Here is a 23,368-nt window from a genome sequence, read left to right on the forward strand (position 1 = left end):
CCAGAGGAACTCTCCAGCAGAGGCAAACTTTGATAATATTGCCCTGGGCAAGGACAAAATTTGTCGTCTTCTTCCCTCTCTCCTGTTCTACGCATGCTCTCAAGTCATAGCTTTGCACCCCCTTGGCTTGGTGCCCCTGTGCAGGGGGACCACTGCTCTCCAGGGAGATCTGGTGATAGTTTTCTGTGCACACCAGGAAAGCCTTGAGGGTCCACTGCAACATGTTTGCACAGCACTTTTGAGGATACAGTAGTCACGTGCCTTCCAAACAACCTTGATGTTCCTCTCCTGCATGCCATTTCCCACCACTTCTATATTACATGACTCTGGGTGCGGCTTGTATTTCGTTAATGGGCTTACTACTGCAGTTTGCTGTTTCCATGATTCTTGTGAGCCCTTCAGTGTCCATCTTTGGGTGAAGAAAGATGGGAGTTAAATAATACACACAGGTGTACAAAAGAAAACACAGTTAAGAGTGAGCACCAAAGAGGCAAAAAGCCCCAAAGGTTAAAAGAAAAAGGGCTGTGCTGCTTTTTTTTTGGGGGGGGGAGGGAAAAATATTTTTCACATAGTAAATTAAATTAATAACTTCACAAAGCAAATAAAATTAAGAATTCCCCCTCCCTCTCCCTTGCATGTATTTTCTTTTTCCCACCTCAGAACTTATGGAATAAAATATGAAATATGAAATAAAAGGGGGAACAGCCATTACTTCATGTTGCAACATCTAATTCACTGGGCAGTCTCTTGTGAATGTGCTTTTCCTTTATGAGGTAATGTGGCGTGTCTTGTCTTTTATATTGTAAACCTGAGGGCAGAGAATATATATTTCCCCCCTTTTAAACTATCTGTACGTAAGTGGCTGTGGGAATTCCCCCACCCCATTTAATAAACATATCCTCTAAGGAAGCAAGCAGCTAAATAAAACGATTTCTAAATCCTCGGATTGAAAGCCGCGTATGAACGACACCCTTCACCCAGGTCGTCCGCCTCAGCGAACTGGTGACCGAGAGCGAAAGGCGCTTTTAAGGCCAACCTGAGGCGAAGAGGGTCGCTCGCTTTCCCCGCCCTCCGCACCCGAGCCCCGCCCCCAGCTCCCCCAACCAATCAGACTCGGATCTGTTAGCGGTTGAGCACGGGGCGGAGGCCAAGAAACTCTGTGGGCGGAGCTCCGGGTGGTCACGTGGCGCAGGCGAGGCGGGAGGGGAACCCGGCAAGATGGCGAAGGTCTCGGACATGTACGATGTCACTTGGGAAGGTAACTTGCCGGCCGCCCGGTCGTGGTGTGTGTGTGTGTTGGTTTAGCGGGAGCGAGAAGGGGAGGACCGGGGTGAGGTGTGGGCGCAGCGACAGCAGCTTGGGGGGGGGGAGTCGGCCGCCGCTTCAGATGGATAGCCGAGGCCTTGCTAGCGCCTCCCCTCGCCAGGCGAAAAAGCCCCAGCAACTTCACCGTCTCTCTCTCTCTCTCCCCCCCCCTCCCCGCCCCGCGTAGTTGGGCTGGGAGTCCTTTAGGTGGCATTCTCGAAGCTGATCTACGCACAGAATTAACCCCATAATGGCCTCGACCCCGTGGGCCTTGCAGGGCTGCTTACCTGGTGGGGTTTACGTCCGAGTAGGAACGTACAGAATGGCGATCTCAAGGAGTTTACAGCCTTCCTTTTTCTCCTGTCCTGTCGTAGTCACAGTTAGGGAGGTACAAAAACGCAACGAGACAAGGACCAACTTAACCTTTCCCCCTAGCATGAGCGTACGTAGCCTGGATTTGCCGGTATGTTAGGCGGACAGGATACTCCCCTGTCACCATCCTTTGCCTGGCTTTGCCTAGCAGATTCGGAATGAAATGTCTGGACAAAAGTTGTTTTAAATTAACATTCTTTTGACCCCAAGTGCTCAAAAATATCTGTCAAAATCTTTCCACAATTTATACTTTTAGTTAAGTTTTTTTTTATTTATTTACTTGATTCGGGAGGCAGCTGCCCCCCTGGCTATACCCCTAGTCCTGTTTTCAGTGAATTGAGGTTTTTCTTTTTCTTTAAACCCACATTGGAGATTGAGGATGCAGAGCTTGGAGGTGAAGGTGAAGACTCTTGCCCAATCTGCCTTCATTTCCTTTCATCCTTCTTCCTAACTAAAAATTGATAAATCTACCCTTTTACTGTCACTACTTCATTGGCTGTTGGCCTCCCCCCTACTGTTAAAATTTGGGATTGTATGCCCTTTGGGGCAGGGAACTTTGGCAGTGGGGGTCAGAGAGAAGATAATGAAACTTTGTAAAATGTCAGGTGCAGTGATGGGGCTTTATAAGTACGTAATGTATGAGCAAGGCCCTGTGAGCAGCAGCTGAATGAACCCAAGGACATGGTTGTATTTTGTTATAATCATGCAGTTGTTGGCGACTGCCTTGAACATCACTTGATGGGTCGCAGGTTTAACTTAATAACTAATAAGTTAAAGTATAGCTCTGTTGTAGGTACAGTATTTCTTTTAGATTAAGGTCCTGCCTATGATGGATGTGTATATGTACTTTAATGAACTGAATAGAGTGAAAGATTATGAGTCACTGGGGTAGGGCTTATAAACTTAATAGTGTTTAGCTTACTTTTTGTTGCTATTTTGTTAATATTGTTTTATAGATTATAAATGCCTTTTTGATTTGATAATCGTATAATATGACTTAACACAGGACTTGTGATACTCTGTTCTGTTATTGTTATTCGTTTCTTGTAAGCCACTTTGGGATTCATTTGGATGGAAAGTGGCATAGAAATGCAGGAAATAAAATCAAAACCAAATCAAATAATCATAGTAAAATAATGCATTACTATGCAATAGAGGAGTTCATTACAGTACTGCATGTTTGAAGAGCTTTACAATGCTTCATGACCAATATATTTGCTTCCATATTGCAGTTGAGGGCTTGAGGCTTGGACAAAAGTAGATTGCCAAGGCCAACCAAAACCTGGGTTTTCCTGTTTTTCAGCTTGTACTTTTAGCTGCTACATTGTAAGCATATACATCTATGGTAGAGCAATGAGGCTGTGGTCAGTCTTAAGATTCTTGCAGATTCATCTTGTGCATACCGGTATTTACTTGGAAGAAAGATCCACTGAGTTCCAATTAAGGGCATGCGGGATTGCAGTTCTAATCTGTTGCTTTCTTTGTGGTTTCTGAATTATTTCTTATGCTTGTATATAGTTCTTACTTGAGTGTTAAATAAGAATTCAAACTAGAGCAGGGTTTTCCAAAGTGTGGCCTGTGGACCACCAGTAGTAGTCCACAAGCTTCATTCAGATTGTCTGTGGCATGTCCGCATCAAATATTTATAATGATTTTAATTGTGTTTTTATTGCCTTTTATTTCTTGTATTGTGTTTTATTGTATTACAATTTAAATTCCTTAGATAAAAATGCAATTAAAAACTATACAGCATCTAATACAGGCATCCCCAAACTGCGGCCCTCCAGATGTTTTGGCCTACAACTCCCATGATCCCTAGCTAACAGGACCAGTGGTCGGGGAAGATGGGAATTGTAGTCCAAAACATCTGGAGGGCCAAAGTTTGGGGATGCCTGATCTAATAGAATGCTTTACAGTTGCTACTACAGGCAGAAAAATCATTAAGTAGTTCAACAAGATTTAACTAGATTTCTTTATTAATATGCATACTTATCTACTTCATAATGGAAACCTAATTGTATCTGCTTTCAAAGCAGTAGAAATAAAATGCAGAAGATTATTGCCATCCATTTCCCTCAGAGTGGCAGTATTTAAATGGGATTTAATTTTTAAAACATATTTTATAACCTGTCCAGTATCACAGTACAGTCGTACCTTGGATCCCGAACGCCATGTTTGCAAACATTTTTTGGTTTGCAAACGTTTTTTGGAACCCGAATGTCCAACAATGGCTTCCAATTGCCTGCAAGAGCTTCCCACAGCCACTCGGAAGCCGCACCTTGGTTTCCGAACGTTTTAGAAGTGAAACGGACTTACGGAACGGAATCTGTTCAACTTCCGAGGTACCACTGTACTGTCATGTATTACTAGCATTACTTGTTATTGTAATTCCATATTGTGAAACCACAGAGTATGGAGGATCAAAAGACTAAACAGGTTAATCCCTAGAGGCAGATCACCCAACTGCCAGCTCCCTATATGTAAACAGCATCTACAATATTGATAAGAAGATACTTGAGCAATGGGGGTAATATTTCCATATGCTTGTTTCCCATGTTGGTAACCTCTGTAGGAAGCAGTTGTGTGTGTTGGGCAGAGGTAATTCCTCCTGCATTGGTTTTTCCAGGTCCCTAAAATGTGGCAATATTGATGTTGTATTATTATTTATTAAATTTCTAAACCACCATTCATTTGATGATCACAGGGCAATTTACAATATAAAAACACAAAAATGCATAACAATAACAAACAAAAACAATACCCCCCCAGTTTAAAATGCCATCAATACTTTAATTAACCAGTGTATAGTTGTCCCACAATTTATACACATTTAACTTGTGCACATTCAGCTTTACACACAGGGGGAAAAACAACATTAATAAAAAGGGGCAGAAAGTGGGCGGGGTTCTGGGGAAATGGTTTTGGCAATCTCACCTGCCATTGAACCCGTTGGGTTTTGATTGTACGTGATTCTGGGTTTAAGGTGTGATCCCTGGAAAGTAACCCCCACGTAAGTTGCAGGTTTTCTGTATTTCAGGGAACAATCACTTTCATAAAACTAGTTTGTATTGTTCTTAAAATAAACTGAATGGAGATTTTGTAATGGTTTCAAATACAATGTTGACACTCAGAAATGCATGCAGTTGATGCTCTGTCAGTTATCCAGAATTGCCAAAGAACTTCTACCCATCTGTGCATGCTCGAGATAATACCAGGCCTGCTTATATAGTCATTGTTAATCAAAGCCTCTGTTCATTGCTTTCCAGTCATTAAATATTTCACATGTGAGTTCTTTAAGAACTCTTGAGTGGTTGCTGTCTGGACCCAGTGAATTGTCCATTTTTCAACATGTCATTAAGGCCTAAAACTCTCTCACCACTATTTGCCTTCATTCCTCAGACTCCCTTCCTGAAAAGGTTTGTTTAGGCACAGAGATCTACTTTACGTCTTTCACTGTGAAGATGGATGCAAATAATTCATTCCAATTTCTCTGCAGTATCCCTTTCTTCTAGCACACCTTTGACTCCCTTGTTGTCTAAAGGTTCAACCATTTCCTTATCCGGCTTCCTGCTTCTAATGTACTATACTTAAAGATTTTATTTTGATGGTTTTTAGCAGTGCACTCATTTGTTTTTCATCCCTTATTGTCTGCTTGTATTTATTTTGCCTAAGTTTGTGTTCCTTTTTGTTCTCCTTATTTGAGCAAGTCTTCCACTTTCTGAAGGAAGCTTTCTTGCCTCTCCAGTTGATTCCATGATCAACTTTTTTAGGGCGCAGTCTATGCAAGTCTAATCGAAGTCATTAGTACAGTGCTTCCTCCTTTGCATGTCTCTACTTTTATTCTTCATCTTAATTAAGAGGGAGAAGGATGTGGCATGTGCCAAGTCCTGAGGAGGACCAGATAGAGCAACCTGGATGAAATATGTGTAATGTTTTTTCTTTCTTTTAGAGCAGGCATAGGCAACCTTGGTTCTCCAGATGTTTTGGAACTACAACTCCCATGATCCCTGACCACTGGCCCTGTTAGCTAGGAATCATGGGAGTTGTAGTTCCAAAACATCTGGCGAGCCAAGGTTGCCTATGCCTGTTTTAGAGAGTTGGAAACAATATTCAGATTGTAGCCTATGAAAGTACAGTATAGGAAAAGAAGTACAGAATTTAACACAGTGTACAAAAATTATTTGTGAGGATTTCTTGAGTCATTCAGTGGCCTGATAGGCATGTAATAACAAGCCAGAATTATTAGTATTCATTTCATTTCTCTCCTGCTTTATATTTTTAAGAGAAAAAAGTTGTTTACAACATATTAGAACATCAAATAAAACAGTCCAGAATAAAACATCACCGAAGAAAGTCAAATATAAAGTATAGTACTTTCAAAGCAACATAATGAGCTGGAAACTAAGAAACAAAGGAAGTCAGATGTAAAATGCAAATGTTAAATATCATAACTAAGAATAAAGTATTATCATAAGCATAGAACTGCTGCTGTTGCTACCAGTCCTGCCAATGGTAGTTCATAGCGGGCCTTGGCTGTGGAAGCACAGGCTGAGTGACCTGGGTCTGCCCTAAGAGACAGCCAAGATGTTCCCTCGTCTCTTCAGCATCCACAACTTTTATAGCTGGAGTCAGTCAGGGTCCCGTCCTCCCAGGCCCTTCCAGGAGTTACTGCCAAGAATTTACCAGAAGTCAGGAAGCATCCTGGTGCACACTGCTAACATTGCACCCGTCCCCTCCTCCGTTTGCCACACTGTGAGGAAATAAACTACCGTAGAGCACTAGCAAGCCATTACTTGCAAACCAGGGCAGTAGCTTTGAAACTTAATTCCACAACTTGTTTTCATGATTAAATTTGGCTGACATCATCAGATCTGGGCCAGTACCACCATTGTGACAAGCTGAAAGTTGATATTGTTTCCTTACAGAAATCACCAGGCTGTACTAGGCTGCAATTTCTGCATGATCACTTGGGAGGGACCCTTCCTTCTAAATAAACATGTACAAGGCTAACACTGTCAGACATTTAATGTGTTTGTTTCTTATATTAAGTGATCAAATGACAAAACATGGCCTGTCTCAAATTTTTCCATCACTAGATACCCTATACTTTAATATTCAGTCATTATTACATTTGAGAGATATAATGGCATGGAGGCTTTAATAGTGGCTGAGTAAATTCATGGAGGAAACTTCCATTATTTTGTGTATGTTTGGACTGTCACTCCTTGCACTACATTTGAGATTCAATCACATTCTTTTGAAGTGACAGGAAGACCAACAGCTTCAGTCTTGTCTTTTTCTATTAAAATGTAATAAAAATATAAGTTGTTTTGCATTTAAGATGTCTATAAAATACAGTGGTACCTCGAGTTACAAACGCCTCAGGTTACAAACGCTTCAGGTTACAAACTCCGCTAACCTGGAAGGGTTACCTCGAGTTGAGAGCTTTGTCCCAGGATGAGAACGGAAATCATGTGCTGGCGGCAGCAAGAGGCCCCCATTAGCGAAAGCAAACCTCTAGTTAAGAACAGTTTCAGGTTAAGAACGGACCTCCAGAATGAATTAAGTTCATTACTAGAGGTACCACTGTATAGGCCTACTAAAACAAATCAAAGAAGTCCCTATGGCTTTTTCATCATGTAAAATTGATCATTAATATCTCTCTCTCTATTCAAGATAAAGGGCTGTGTCTGTGCTTGTGTTGCTGACCCCATCTAACTTGCCAACCACCACTCTTGCCTCCCCCCCCCCCAAATTTAGAAACTGATATATGAAAACTAGGAGCTAAATGGCACCTTTAACCTAGGTTATGAGTGCAACAACGGAATATCTAGGCACACTTTTTATAACAAGAGCACAAAGCTGAAAATGAATGAACTGCAGCTAAAATATTATGTTATTTTTTCACATGGTCTAGTCCTTCCCCTGCCCACCCCCCTAATAAAGATCTGTTCTCCGGTCTTCAGAAAGTAGCTGGAAGTGGGGAGGCCGAAAAAGCTCCTCCCTCCCTTCCACTCTGCAGTTTTAATCTGAAATCTTAGGTGCAGTACTGCACCCAGAGCTCAGAAAGTGCTTGCACTAATGAAATTCCCTGCCGCAAAATGCGCCTGTAACAATGCGAGTTTCAAACACTGCCTCCCCCTTTATGACTCACAACCTCCCTGCTTCCCTTACACTCCAGTGGCAGCCAATGAGGCAGTGAGTGTGGGGCTCCATTGCTTTCCTGGCTTCCCAACACTATGGGCTCCATTGCTTAACCTGAAGGGGAGGAGCAAGGCATGGGGAGCTTGATGCATGATGTCAGAGCCAATCTGACTCTCCTGCCACCGTGCAGTGCCTCAAACTCCTTGTGCTATATGCCTCCCCTTCTTGGTGACCTGCAACTGGACAGCAGTTTCCATCGGTGGTGGAGAGTTGGAGGGAAGTGGCGGGTGGCATCAAAGCAAGACTGGGAAGCAGTTCCTGGGGAGCTGCCCCAGCCTGTCTTCAGTGTTCCTCCATGGTTTGTTAGACCATTACTTCTCTCTTCAGTGCCCCTGCCACTAAGGGAGGCGGGCTGGTGAGCTATGGTCACTCTGTGTAGTTCGTAGCACCACCTGTCCGTGCTCAAGCAAATTGCAGTGTGGCAACATCCTTATGTAGGCAATTTATAAAGGGTGAAAAAAGGCATAATTGGGCAAGATATAACATTTTGAGTTCATAATGACTTTCAGGTCCACCTTGATTGATTGATTGATTATATCACCTTGAGTTTGAGGTGGATTTTTATGTCTGCTGCCAGTGCTGTTTGGTTATTTATACTGTACATATTTTTCAACTCAAACTGCCATGCTTTTTTGTAGTCTAGATTTCTGTGTTCTTGTCAATTATTTATTCAGACACTGCTTTTTTCTGTGTGATTTTGGATGCTTTGAAAGTGTGATTAATAAGGATTTAAAACTTCCCCATTGGTCTTTTCCTCATAATAGATGATGTAATGTTCATGAAGTGTAATGATCACCCTATTTAAAAAAATAGTTAAATGTGTACATAAATGTTGCCATATTAATTTTAGATATAATTTTAATTTTTGTATACTCCCTCAGACCATACTTTTATATTAGTTTAGGGAATAGTAGTGAAAATATCTATATACATTGCTATTCCAATTTTATAATTCTTACTGAAATAGAAAGCAACCAACGGCCTTGCAATAATCTGTAGTTTATAGGAATAATGAAAACAATCCAAGAGTTCCCAGATGAGGCAATAGAAGAAAACGATCTGTTTCGTAGCTAACACAATGAAGCAATAATAGTATATACTCGTTTTGAGATGAAACTTATTCCTACTTCTCTTCAAGACTCAAAGCATGTTCCGTTATATGTTTGTGTTGGGAAATATTACCCAAAGCAATTACAAAATGCAGCCAAATCTTTCATAGAGGCAGGAGGCAAGTTGAAGGAGTAATAATCATAAGTGTGCATTATGACAAAAATAATAAAATCAAACAGAACTTGACAGGTTCAACTCCATTATGCATTAAGCCTGAAATTCAGCATTTTGTACTGTATTAAGTTTTTGGCATCCATAAAGGCATCAACACAATAATCAGTGAGCACCCACATGCTTTGAATATGATCAGTTACCCCAGTGCTGAAAGAGTGATCTTGAAGAGCAAGAGGAGAAAATTTTGACTTTAGACATTGGCCCGATTCATCCATCCATCATGGTACTCCAAACTATGGCTTAACATGAACAAGCAGGCATGGTTGGTGAACACTGCTCAGATCACGCCTGCCCCATTTCTCCCTATCCCAAGTCAGGAAGAAACAAATTAGTGCTGGCTTAGTGCTACATGTGAACCACCACTTGTGGTTTGTTTGTCTCCAAATAAACTGTGAGAGGATTCCAAGATTTCTTTTTGTTTGGGTTTGTTTTCTCCTGGCTTCAGAAAGGGAAGAGTGTGGCTTGTGTGATTTGAGCAACCTGCACCAGCACACTTACTCATTCATAGACACAGCTTGGCTTACAACACAAGAATGGGCCATCTTTACATGTCTTTAGCAGCCAGGCATGTTTGTAATGTTGTACACCGCATGTTTGTAATGTTGTACATTGAACAAATAAATGAAATAAATAAATGGCTTGCAAACGGATTGCACATTTTGCACTTTTGAATGCTACTGATCAGTATTAAAAGGTAATGGTAGATGTGCTGGAGAGTTCATGATGTGCTGGTTTTTTCACTGTACAGTGGTACCTCGGTTTATGAACACAATTGGTTCTGGAAGTCTGTTCGTAAACTGAAGCGTTCATAAACTGAAGCGAACTTTCCCATTGAAAGTAATGGAAAGTGGATTAATCCGTTCCAGACGGGTCCGCGGAGTACTCAACCTGAAGCGTACTTAACCCGAAGCATGGGTGTAATTGGTTACGGAAGTCTGTTCATAAACTGAAGCGCTCATCAACTGAAGCGAACTTTCCCATTGAAAGTAATGGAAAGTGAATTAATCCAGATGGGACCGCGGCATTTGTAAACAAAAAATTTGTAAACCGAGGTGTTCATAAACCGAGGTTCCACCGTATAAGGGATAAGACTCATTAGCTAATACTTGAAAACCTAAAAGTTTCAATGTTTATTTTATTTTCCACAAACGTAATTTCAAAGCTAGAAACTTTAAACAATTATTATCAAACAGAAAATGCATATACCAGTTCATTTCAGAAATGTTGATTAGGAATTGTCATTCCACTGTTTCATTTTCATTTTTCAGAGATGCGAGATAAAATGAGGAAATGGAGGGAAGAGAACTATCGGAACAGTGAGCAGATAGTGGAAGTTGGAGAAGAATTAATTCATGAATATGCAGCTAAGCTTGGCGATGACAGTAGGTCAAAGCTATTTCACATCTCTTGCCGTCTTTATTCTGTGCAGCTGCTTTTATTATTACCTGATTGATTCTCCTATTACACCCTCAATATTATTTTTCTTTTACTTCACTTTTCTTGTGCATGCTGATGTATGGTACGCCCATAAAGCTCAACATCTGCCAGTTTTCCTGACTCTTGATCTGCTTTCCAACTTAAGGGTGTGGGCAGGGAGATGTATACCTAATTGGATGTATAGCCTGGCCCGCTAGTCATGCAAATACGTTTGAGAGAACCCTTGGGCCAAGCATCCTTGGCCAAATTTCACTCATTGGTTGTCTTCACTCGTTTGAAGGATGGCTAAGTTTTGAAATGGAGACAGAAGGTTATTCCTGAAATTTAACCATAACTTCAGCTACGTGGAATCAATATAAGAGTTGCTTTTATTATAGCGTCAGGCATGAGAGTCTAGGGCGTGCCTGGATTTTCATTATATACAATAGCTCTACATCATTTGGGGGGATCGTAAGTGCACAATACTAATTCTCCCCAGACAGAAACTTGGCACAGAGCATTTTATACCAGAAGGGAATTGTTTAAAAAGAAAGTCACAATAATGCAATACCTCTTTTTATATAAGCACAGGATAAAGCATCAGAGTGTTTTATGGCAAGAAAACTGTATAAAGTTGACTAAGGCTCTTATGTAGGCAGGAAGGGAATAAGTATCAGTGATTTGTTTTTAATGAGCTCATTCTACTTTCTCTTTCTTTCCTTTCTATAACTTAGTTAACCTAATTCAGACAGTATGAGCAGTTCATTTTTGGCAAAGGTCTCAAAGATCAGAACGGGTGTACCCTTCTTTATTTAATTTTAGGAAGTTTTGGTCTCAGTAACACTGACATTATACAAAGAGAGAGAGGGGAGCAATATTTCTGAAATGGGTTCATTTCTTAGAACACTCGAACAGAGGTCTTTCAGCTTGGGATGTTATCAAAATATATTACTAATATATCTCATAATGATGAGCATTAGAATATTTTTTTCAGAGAACAACTTAGTGGGGAAATTCTGTCCATTCAGATGTTACTGAACTGCAATGCCCATTAGCCCTAGCAAGCATGCCCAATGGCCAAGGATGATGAGAGTTGTAGTTCAGCAACATCTGGAGGGCCAAAGGTTCCCCAAACCTGGCTTCGGTATACACCTGAAAGTTGCATATAATAGCATAGCACAGTCATTTTCTTATTTGGTTTTGAGATTTAAAATTTGAAGTGTCCAAGAAAACAGGCTTGCATATGTTGTCTCCTGAGTTTAATGTAAACTCAGTGGGTGATAGAAAGGGCAGTGATCTCAACAGGGAAGTTGAGTGTGCTGTTTTTCATCGCCCTTCACTTAGTGAATTTATAAATGAAACATATTTACTTCACTCGTTTTGTCTTTTCTGAGAATCACAGACAACAGTAGATTCCCTAATTAATAGTGTTCATATGATGTATATGAATGAATCCTCCATATGTTGCCTGGTGTCATATCCATTTTTGTTTCCAGAGGCTATGTAGTTTCTATTCTAAGAAAGCAATCTGATTTTAATCAAGAAGGCATAGAACATAATATCCACACATTCACTGAAGTGGTAAAAGCCAAAATGAGAGTGATTGTTGTGTTGTCTGGGAAAAGTAGATTTTAATTGAGAGGCAAACTTTTAGGTTTTTATACAGAACAATTCTAAGTATGTGTGTATCACAGAAATTTGTCCACTTGTCTATTTCATGTGCATGCCTTTCCTCTTGAACGCCAAACACTCTCAGTATAATAGGGTAGTTTTATTTATTATTATTCATTGTCATTTACAAGAGAGCATTATATAACCATATAATGTACAGTTTCAGTCAACATGATACACTTTATTCATACAACCATTTACCCAGTCTCACTCACCACCCTCATCAGGCAAAAATGCAAAACTCAGTTTAAACATCTGTACCCACCATAGTGCTGTATCTCCTTTACATTTTCCCCCACTTTGTGCCACCACTGTCAAAATTGGTGATATCTTTGGGAGCTACAAAAAATTGCTGATCCAGCTCTCAGGCCAGGGTTTAGCCATCCCTGATGTAAAGGAAAAATTGGAGAAGAACAGCACACCAGAACTGGTGAAAGTGTCCCCTAAAAACTGTTGTTCTGCCCAACCTCCAAAGTGCATTTTGAAATTGGGGGAGCTGTGAATCATTTCCATAGTTGGTTTGATATCATAAATAGCTATTCTGGTGTAGTAATATTGCATTGTAATATGGAGCACTTTACAAAAATGCTTATGCAGCATAAGCGAACAGTATAGCTTTAAAAAGTGTTGAGTAGCACATATTAATTTTGACCACTAATTATGACAGATTCATGATTTTATAAGAAACGAAAGAGAATGTAATTTGTTTTATTGCTCTTTAGGTGTTTTGAAAAACATACTACCTCACTTCATATGACAGATGTATTTTTGTGTGTTTTCTAGTCTGGATAATATACGAGCAAGTGATGATTGCTGCATTGGACTGCAGTCGGGATGACTTGGCGCTGGTAAGTAGTCCAGCTGACCTCTGCTGCAAATGTAATGGCTTGGAACACTGCTTGCCACAAAGGACTTTCCCATTCTCTCCTCCTCGCTGCAGCTCCCTATGCCCCCTGAAAAGCTGCTCCTGAAGCCTAAGGTACCCTCTGGAATGGCATGGTGTGTAACATAGAGGGCTGCAGCAAGAGAGAGAATTGGTGAAATCTGGAGAGGCTGCCTTGAGTGAGAGGAGGTTCCTTTTTAATTTACATAATGTGAAGCTTTTCAGGATAATTTTGTGGAGGTGCAAATATGTGGCTCTGGATGGTCAGTTTATAGCACAATGTACTTTTGGGGAGCTAGACAATCTCTCCCCACCAGTGGTTTTGTATTGCATTTGTCCAGCACTCTACTGCAAAATTCTGTTCTAAAAAGTTTGGTGTTCTTCAAAGATTAAGACAGGCATAGACAAATTCGGCCCTCCAGATGTTTTGGGACTACAACTCCCATCATCCCTAGCTAGTGGTTGGGGATGATGGGAGTTGTAGTCCCAAAACATCTGGAGGGCCGAGTTTGCCTATGCCTGGATTAAGAACTCCTCTCACTGTTCTTCTCAGGGATGGAGGTCTTTAAGAATAGAATGATAGGCTGGTATTCAATGAAATCCTACTTAGAGTAGACACGTTGAAATTTCTGAACTTAAATTAGTCATGCCCATTTACTTCAGTGGGTATGCTTTGAGTAGGACTCATGTTGAATGCCACCCATGGTATTTCTCAGCATAGCTTTCCTTTCTCCCCACCACTAAGTTATGGCATGGCATTTCTGTAGTAAGCTGCTTTTAAAAGTTTACTAATTTTAATTTTGTGCACTCTTCCTCTTCAGTGCTGGAGTGCATATTTTCCCTATTTATTTTTAAGAAACAACTAACAACTGTCATGTTCCTTCATGACTAGCTTCCATTTTATACTGATAGACCGCTGCAGTTTAGGTCCTTCAGTGAGGCAAACATGAACACAAGCATTATGGGAAAACAAATGCTGAGATTTTTATTGTTTGTGTAGACCTGGAGGCTTGTAGAACCTTAAATGAAATGATGCCTACACCAGTATTTTGCTTATAATTATCACAGGTCTTTCAACAGTTCTCAAAATATTTACAGCTACTTGGATACAAGCTGGGTGCCAAAATAATATGTTAGCTGCCATGTTGTAAAGAAAATGTTGATATAGAATCTCAGTGTATGTCAACTTTTCAAATGATTGAAAGGTACCTCTCTCAATCTACTGATTTTTCTGTGGCGTCTACAATCAATGTTTTGCATGTGGGTTTCATTGCATAGCTGCTATGGAAATGTTTGTATTATGGAAATCCTTTTCGTTTTGGTAAAAAAGGAGGAGACCTACAACTAGGGAATTTGATACTTTTTCTCTAACCAGCAACTTCTGGTGAAAGAGCCATGTAAATGTTCGAATTAGTATACAGAATTTTCTTGCTGAATGTTTGTTCCATAGTTTGGCAGTGGATGTGAGCTCAAGGAAAAGTATAAAGGGAATGCGAGAAAAAGATCATTTATGAATTTTTAAGCTAGTTTTAATTTCAAGAATAAGAGAGTTGTTTTGCTTTATCAATACCTTATGAACACAGTTTTGGAACAATATTATTATATTAGAATATCTCATTCTGATATTTCAAATATGACTGGCTTTGTAGAAAGTGAGATGCAGTTAACATCACTGTTCATTCATGAGATCTTGCCAGTATCACCCAATAAAAAGAAAGCAATGATAGAACCATGGATTTGGAAGGGGCATGTAAGCCATCTGTTCCGCTCCTTCCTTGATGAGACAAATCCAGAGCTAGAGCATTCATAATAGTTGGCTATCCAACCTTTGCTTGAAGACTTATGGTGGGATAGAGCCCATTCCCTAGGTATGGTCCTACTGTCATAAAACTCTTACTGTTAAGAGTTTTCTAATTTTCAACCAAAATCTGTCCTACCAGCTGTATACAGAGCAAGATGTGGAGAATGATAAGCATGTTTTACAACATAAAGGGTTTTTAGAAGGGGGACCCTTTTGTATTGCATCACTTCATGCATGCACTCATATCCTTTCTGTCTTCAGTGGAAACTACTTTTGAAATATTTCAAATAAACTAGGGCAGTGTTTTTGTGTATATGTAAACTGAGTTCAAGATGACCTGAGGTGATAATAAAGGAAGTGGGTTTATTTTTCTTTGAAACTCAGTTTAATAAAGTAAAATAGCTTTCTAAATCAAAAGTAGTTGGTCTTCTTATAATTAGAAGCTAGAAATGAACCAAATACAGTCTCTGATTGCTTCAGGGGCAGTGGGTCTGTCCATGATGGAAGGCTGTTTGATCCAGATTGGGACTCTGAAGAAGCAAGGTGATTTTCACTTATTCACCATACTCGTTGCAGGTCCCATTCTCTCTCACTCACCCCTCAAGGACACGGCAGTAGGGGAAGCCTCTCTCTCCCTGTTCTGCTGATGGAGTCCTCTGCTGGATCAAGGAACCATCCATCAATAGGTCAGCATGAGATACAACTCAGTTGGCTTCAAGCTACAAAGGGCACTTGGGCATCCAAATATGCCACCAGGTTTAATAGCACCCAAACTATGAATCTGATCTTTTAGGGATAGTGTAACCCCAGAACATAAGGAAGGCTGATCGCCGAAGAAGTGATGCTTTTGAATTGTGGTGCTGGAGAGACTCTTGAGAGTCCCATGGACTGCAAGAAGATCAAACCTATCCATTCTGAAGGAAATCAGCCCTGAGTGCTCCCTGGAAGGACAGATCCTGAAGCTGAGGCTCCAATACTTTGGCCACCTCATGAGAAGAGAAGACTCCCTGGAAAAGACCCTGATGTTGGGAAAGATTGAGGGCACTAGGAGAAGGGGACGACAGAGGATGAGATGGTTGGACAGTGTTCTCAAAGCTACCAACATGAGTCTGACCAAACTGCGGGAGGCAGTGGAAGACAGGCGTGCCTGGCGTGCTCTGGTCCATGGGGTCACGAAGAGTTGGACACGACTAAACAACTAAACAACTACTAAACAACAATAAGCTGCCATTTCAGCTTATTGTCCCCCAACTGGTCCATTGCTGATTGCAGGCAGTAATTTAGCACATCTGCAGCTTCATCTGGATATGATAAAATAGAGAAATACTGATGACACCTCACTCAGCATCTTCTTTTGATAGTATCAGGACAAAATGGAGTATTGTGGATCACCATAGTGTATTCTTACACCATGGAAGAGTTATAATATTTTGGGTACCATCTTCTGGAACTGATTGTCAAGGTAGGGACAGAAGCCTGCAGTGCAGTTCCTCCAGTTCTAACCCCAGATGGTTCGTCTGGAGGGGATACCATGGTTACTGGTATCAAAGGCTGCTGAGAAGGCCAGGGGAATCAACATGGTTGCATGTTGTGCACTCTCACCTAGAATCACAGTGGCCAAAGGTAGTGTTGTACCAAACCCTAACGTGAAATCATATCTAAATAACCTGCTTCATCCAAGACGCGTTAGAGTTGTATGACCACCATCCACTGGAGCACCTTATCACAAAAAGGCATATTGGTAACTAATTGGTATTTGGGGCAGTTTTCTGGGTCTGGTGGGCCCTTCTCCAAGAATGGTTGCTCAAATTCTTCTTTAACATGTAGCTCACAGTGAATCACAAATCCCAAGACCCAACCAGCCAGCCGACCCACCCTTGGTGGCTCTTACAAGTCAAGATGGGCAAGGATTAATCCTAGAAAGTTCTGCTGTAAGGGTGCCAGCATAAAGTAGTTACCTTCAAAATCATCCTCTTAGTTCCCTGTGGCTTCACAGGATCAACAAGAAAGTTGCATTAAACTTTTATGTTGCGCTGATGATGATCATGTTTTAATATGGTGGTAGTAATGAAATTATCTGGAATTTTTTAGAACACATATAAAAATAGATATGAAGAACATTTCCCTTTGTTTTATTGAAGGGTTTTCTAAAGGAACCAACAAACAAATTCACACCTGTTTTTTTTTTTTAAAACACGCTCATAATTGCTGCAGTAGTTTTAAGTTTGAACTTCTGGCCCCAAAGTGTCCTATAAGAAACACAGCATGATGCAAGCACTATGACTATTTGGTCTCCACACCGAGAACAGTTTAAAGGCTTAATGAAAGCTTGTGATTTTTATTGTTCCACATACTTCGTTGAAAGAACGTTCAAAATAGCTATAATTCTGACTAATCTTTTGCCACAGCTGCAGGCACCTGATTCCAGAATGGGGTTTGCACCCTTAACTTCCTGACTAGGAAAGTCAACAAATGTGAGGCTTCTGTTATGAAAAAATTGGGGCCATTGGTTCCAGATGAAGTGTGTTGCAATTTCTATTTGCTATTCATCATAGTTTTGAGGATTGTTTCTACCACATAATGGCTGCTCATAGCTTGTTGCAGTATCTCTCTCCCTCCATGCATGGCCTTAGTTCACAAATAAAGATCCTTCGTTTGACAGACAGTGGCAAAAGAGCACACCGTGAGGTCAAATTCACGGCTGCTTGGGAATGGGACAGCCACCTGCAATACTTGTGAGTGAAAAGATCATGTCTGCATTTTCTTTGCCTTAGATGAAAGTAGGGCCTTGTTTGCCGTTTCCTTTAATGTTTATTATTCATTTCCTTTCTGCCTGCCCTCCCCCTTAAATGAGAAAATAGAATAGAAGGGGGGAAAGTAGGAAAGTCTGTCATGAGTTTGGGCTACCTTGGTTAAATGCAATTTGTGCAGGGTCTGAAACCATACTTCTTACAATACTCGAATGTCCAACATGTCACCTCCTAGATGTTGTTGAACTTCGCTTCTCATGATCACTGACCATTTGCTGTGTTGGTTGGGGCTGATGGGAGTTGGGAGTTCCACCATTAAAGAGAGTATCACATTGGCCATAGAGTTGATTTGCAAGGAACACTTCTTTGTTGTTATTACTAAAACTTTGATATACGTTCTTGTTACCTTTATTGGCTAGTGCCTTCTCTCACCTTCCTTTGGTACATCATGATTGCTTCATCACTGTTCAAAACAGTAATAAACTGTTCAAAAGTCACTTTCTAGGTTGTAGATTTAGTCAATTAAGGGCTTAATTTCTCTGCATTGCATAACTCTCAACAGGAGTGCAAATTGCATTATGTGGTTGAAGCTCAAAAGAATTACCTTGTTTATAAATTGTAGGGTTGTTTGGGAGTGGGGTGTCTTTTTTTATTTTTACTGACTACAGGATATTTTTGTAGCATGAAATCTGGGTTCTGTCTATGTGTCCTGGTATCTCTCAAAACATTGCTGAAGAAGTGTTGATATGGTACTTTAGTGTTGTGTTAAGCGAGACTGCTGCCAAATGAGCTTCTCAGTTACTGTTCTCAAATAAACATCACTCAGATTTTGGTTTCCAACTTGAAAGAAAACTGTTTTTTACCTCTTCCTTTTTCTTTGTGTTATTCTTAAAAAATACAGTTTTGTCTTCAAGAGCTAAGACGGCAATTCCCTGGGAGCCATAGAGTTAAGCGGTTAACAGGCATGAGATTTGAAGCCATGGAGAGGTAACTAAATTTTTAAAAATCTTTTCCAGACACTACATTAAAAAAAAAAAAACTGCCACAATCAACATCTCTGTGAAGGGAGTAAATTCTGTGCACATGGAGATAGGATTGTCACTTGTGTACAAATAAACTTTAGGATGGAAATATTTTAGAGAATTTGATATAGTTGTTACATAAGACACTTTAAAAAATTGCTGTACATAGTTTCTAAAATGTATTAACCACCTTGGACTGCAATAACAGTCACTTTCTTTCATTGGTGTTCCTTCTTCATAAGATAATTTGATCTACTCGAGTGTAGATTTGGAATATTGTAAAACACCTGTAATAACCAATATTCTTTTAGATTTTAAGATGAACAACTTTGTTTCATTGATTTTTTTCTTTTACAGCTATGGATTGTAGGAAAGTTGTACCCAGTAGCCATTTTCCCCCACGATGTCCAAAAAATGTAAAATTTTGTTACAAGACATAAGAGACCCATAAATTTTATTCTTTGTTGAGAAAGAGCCTGTCTTTGCAATAATTTTCACCATCAAAAACTTTTGATTGCATTGTGCCCTAACACTGAAAATTTAGGTTTTCTAAACCTAGTTTTTCCACCAATAAAGCTACATTTATATATTTTGAAGGCATTTATAAAATCTTTTGAGTGCTGGTGTATTTTTTCCTGAAATCCTCATCATGTTATTGAACTCTGTAAAATTTCAAAGAGATCTGATCATTGGTTATGAAGGAAAAATAAATAAAATGCACACAAGGCCGTGGATTTCAAGAGGGATAGGAACACAGATTTCACAAAACTTTGAAGTGCTATAAAATTAAAACCGTTTGAGATAGAGGGGGAAGTTTTTAAGGAGGTTTCTTTCAACCATAACGGAAGGGTGTATACTAAGTTTCATCAAAATCCGAGACGGTGGATGGCATGACCATGTTGAACTGACGTGGAATGACCCTTCTGTAAATACAGCACAAACCAGTGGTGTCCAAACTTTTTTTCAAAGAGGGCCAGATTAGATGAAGTGAAGGGCCGTGGGGGATGACCAAAGGGTCAACCAAAGTCATTGACCTTTTTTTAGGATTGTAGGATTGAAGTTGTTGAGGTTTTTTTTTTTTAGGATTCTACCCCAGGAAATAAACTGACACAGGCGCTGGATTAAATCAACCAGCGGGCTGGATTAGGCCCCCAAAATGAACTTTGGACATGCCTGGCATAAACGGTTCCCAGTCTTTTTAAAAGTCTTTGTTGTCATTGTCTCTGAGCTGTCCCATGAGTTTTGCCATTTCTGCGTATTCCATGAGTTTGCCTTTACATTCTTCTTTTGTTGGCATCTTGTCAGCTTTCCATTTTGGGGCTAGTAAAATTCTAGCCGCTGTTGTAGCGTACATGAATAACGTCTTCTGCTCTTTTGTCAATTCCTGCCCTATAATACGTAACAAGATAGCTTCTGGTTTTTAAACAAAAGTTATTTTAAACATCTTTTTCAATTCATTAAGTATAATTTCCCAATATTTTTTGGTAACTTTACAATTCCACCACATATGATAAAACATACCTTCTTTCTCTTTACACTTCCAGCAGTTATTGGAACTTGTTTGCAAGTTTAACAGGAGTCATATATCATTGATACATCATTTTCATATAATTCTCTTTCAGAGTTATACAATCAGTAAATTTTAAATCCACTTTCCATAATTTTCTCCAGTCTTCCATTTGTATGTCATGTCCTAAATCTTGTGCCCAGAGTATATAGTACTGACTGAGTACTGACTGATCCAGTATCTTGAAGCCCTTGTCTTTATTGTCTTGGCCAAAAAGTAAAGCTGATGATAAAAGTATATTTTTATTTAGTTTTAAGATTCATAGCCCATTACTTTGAAATCAAATGATGTTCAAGACAGCTTAGAACAGTTTTTCAGTAATGGAAAACAAGAATCAAACCCACCAAAACCCACCCATGGATTTACATCATCATTATCATTTTAGTTGTATGTATGTTAAAAACCATGCTGGAGGCAGCTTACAACATGAAACGATTTACATAATTATAAATATAACAAAAGTAATCACAAACAATAAAGAAATCACATTGAAAAGTAAAACAAAATTTGAACACAATGAGCAAGATGTTGAACAGAGTTTACCATCCAGGTTGAATCACGTTCAATGATTCGCACATGCAGAGGGGTGAGTTTTGAATCTTGAATATATTTCCAATCAGTTCAATGGAATCTGGTGTGCACCAGTTGTGCCCCAGTGCGTCTTTTGCTGGGTTGGGATGAAAGGTTCTATATGGAGTTGCTAAGAACTCTGTTGAATTAAGCTGCAAATATTTTGTTTGTGCCTTATAACAGGTATGATGATGCCATCCAGCTATATGACAGGATTTTACAAGAAGATTCAACTAATACTGTAAGTTGAACAGATAAATGACGTTTGAGTTACAGTGGTCCCTCGACTTATGAATTACTCGACATCCGTAGGTTTCGACTTACGAACGGGACAAATGGCCGCATGCTTATGAATTTTTCTACATGGGAACGGAAACCGTTGGCGGCTTTAAATGCGTTTTTCCTGACTTACTAATTTTTACATGCATTTTTTTCCGACTTACTAATTTTTCCGAATATTTTTTTTCCTATGGGAAGCTGCATTTCGACTTCCGAACTTTTTGACCTACGAATGTGCATTCGGAATGGATTAAGTTCGTAAGTCGAGGGACCACTGTACATACTTCCTGTCAGTACTGTTGAAGTTCCTTGGTTAAAATTATTGAAGTGAGAAATATCTGACATTGTGAATTTATTATATTTCTTTGATAGTGTACTGAGTTTATATCAATGTGTCTAACCTATACCAATATATGTAGCACATTTCAAAAGGCAAATTAAAGAACAACAGTTCAGCGTATTATTTTTCAACTCTTTTGAAGTTTCCAGTTTGCAATTTTGAATTGTTATTTTTTGTGAGAAGGAAGTGAAGTCAATCTGCACAGTTTGCTGAAACAAAGTAGGAAAAGTGTTGTCATGCTTCCCAATCAGAGATTAAAACAGTTTTCATTTGCATGGCAAATAACTGAAAATCTGGCCTGGATCTAGAGATGCCCTTCCAATCTCAGAAGGGCCTTTCATCCAGCAGAGGTGAGCGAAATGGGGAGAGATAGTTCTCACTATCCTCCCCACCTCTCCACCATAGTCTGGACTGAATGACTGGAGAACACTCAAAATCTGTGAGAGGTAGTACATGGGTGTATAGTGAGGAGGGTGAATCGATGAAAATTGTCTCCTTTCTGTTTGTTCCTGGAAGGACACCTTTGGCTCCAATCCTTTGTTCTCAGGAATCTATCTGACTAATTTTCTTCTTTAGTTTAATTTAAATGGTCACAGCCTTCAGTTTAATATAGTCATAGCCTTCCATTTTATAAGTGGATTAGAGAAGACGAGGTATGTATTTATTTTTAGCTTGCCTTTTAGGGCTAGTCCTTCTAATGAAGATGATAGAATGTGCACTCATGCTCATTTTACCTGTCTATGTTAACTATAAAATGTTTCCTTGAAAAATTTAGCACTGAACGTTGGTAACTTTTATTGGAGGTTTAATGGCCATGTTCTTGGATTAGCGGTACATGAAGAGACAACTTTATAGGGCCAGTTATTGTTTGAAAGGTTGAAATCATGCTTTTCTATTACTAGATTGGAGGTTTAAATGTGAGTTTTATCTAACCATATTTTTTTTCTTTCTGAGTTGAGGCAGGGAAGGAGGTGTAAATTAAAGACAGTGGGTTAATTGGAACTTTACGCATTGAGCATTTGTCTTAAAAATCTTTATTGGTTTGGGAGGAAAAATGGATCTAAATAATTTTGTTAGCTGAAAATAAATGATCCAAATTGCAGACAGTTTTGTAGCCTTTTTGAAACAAGTCCAGCTGAACATGGTGAACCAAAAGTAGTAATTTTGATGAAAAGCAAAACTCCATTCAGTGCATTTTTAATATGCGTAGTTGTCATACTGGGGCCAGTAGAAAATATTGTTTAATTTGAATTCATGCATTATGCCAGTTGCTTTCTACAGAGAGCATGATTTTTAATAGTCTAGAAAGATAGGTAATACGGAAATACATTCACATGCAGGCTACAAGGTTGTAGAAAATTAATTTTTTCATACTATGTGTTGTGACAGAAATCTAATGGACAATGAAGCCTCCAGTAAACAATAAGATATAATGCCTTCTGGGATCATTTTAAAATTGACACTGTTCATTTCACGCCCATCGTTGTACTTTTATATTATTTCTGTTGACTATGAATCCCCTCTTACTGTTTCCAAAAGCATCCTAAATTCGCCAGACATTAATTCTGAAAAGAGTACTATTACATATTGAAATATTAGAAAATCTGATTACTTGCATTTCTTACCCTTCTTAAAATCTGTACAGTATTGAGGAAATTTTTATTCTTTAGGTACTGGCCAGTTCGATTTTTGTATTCTAAAGAATGAAGGTTAAGTAGAAAGTTTTGATAAATTGTCAGGTATTGGAGTTGTTTATATGTCATCTACCTGTTAATTATTTCCATGTGCACATATGGCTGCTGTAGGAAAATAAATGCTTCATGGTTTTAAACTGAAACTATTGCTGAGTTTGTCTTGGCACTAACTTGAGCTTAAAGCAGTCTCTTCTCGTGTGCTGACACATG

General features: G+C 39.4%; 1 protein-coding gene across 1 annotated transcript in view; it reads left to right on the forward strand.

The window, feature by feature from the left end:
- Positions 1-1,190: 1,190 nt before the first annotated feature.
- The window catches only part of EMC2 (ER membrane protein complex subunit 2), a 41,010-nt gene continuing 18,832 nt past the window's right edge, over positions 1,191-23,368 (forward strand). The window contains exons 1-5 of the mRNA XM_035125121.3: positions 1,191-1,258; positions 10,434-10,547; positions 13,036-13,100; positions 18,588-18,673; positions 21,029-21,086. Coding sequence (XP_034981012.1) covers positions 1,219-1,258; positions 10,434-10,547; positions 13,036-13,100; positions 18,588-18,673; positions 21,029-21,086 — 363 coding nt within the window. The 5' untranslated portion in view covers positions 1,191-1,218. The remainder of the gene's footprint in view (positions 1,259-10,433; positions 10,548-13,035; positions 13,101-18,587; positions 18,674-21,028; positions 21,087-23,368) is intronic.

The sequence above is a fragment of the Zootoca vivipara genome, chromosome 8 (assembly GCF_965207765.1).
Source record: "Zootoca vivipara chromosome 8, rZooViv2.hap1.1, whole genome shotgun sequence".
Taxonomy (NCBI): Eukaryota; Metazoa; Chordata; class Lepidosauria; order Squamata; family Lacertidae; genus Zootoca; species Zootoca vivipara.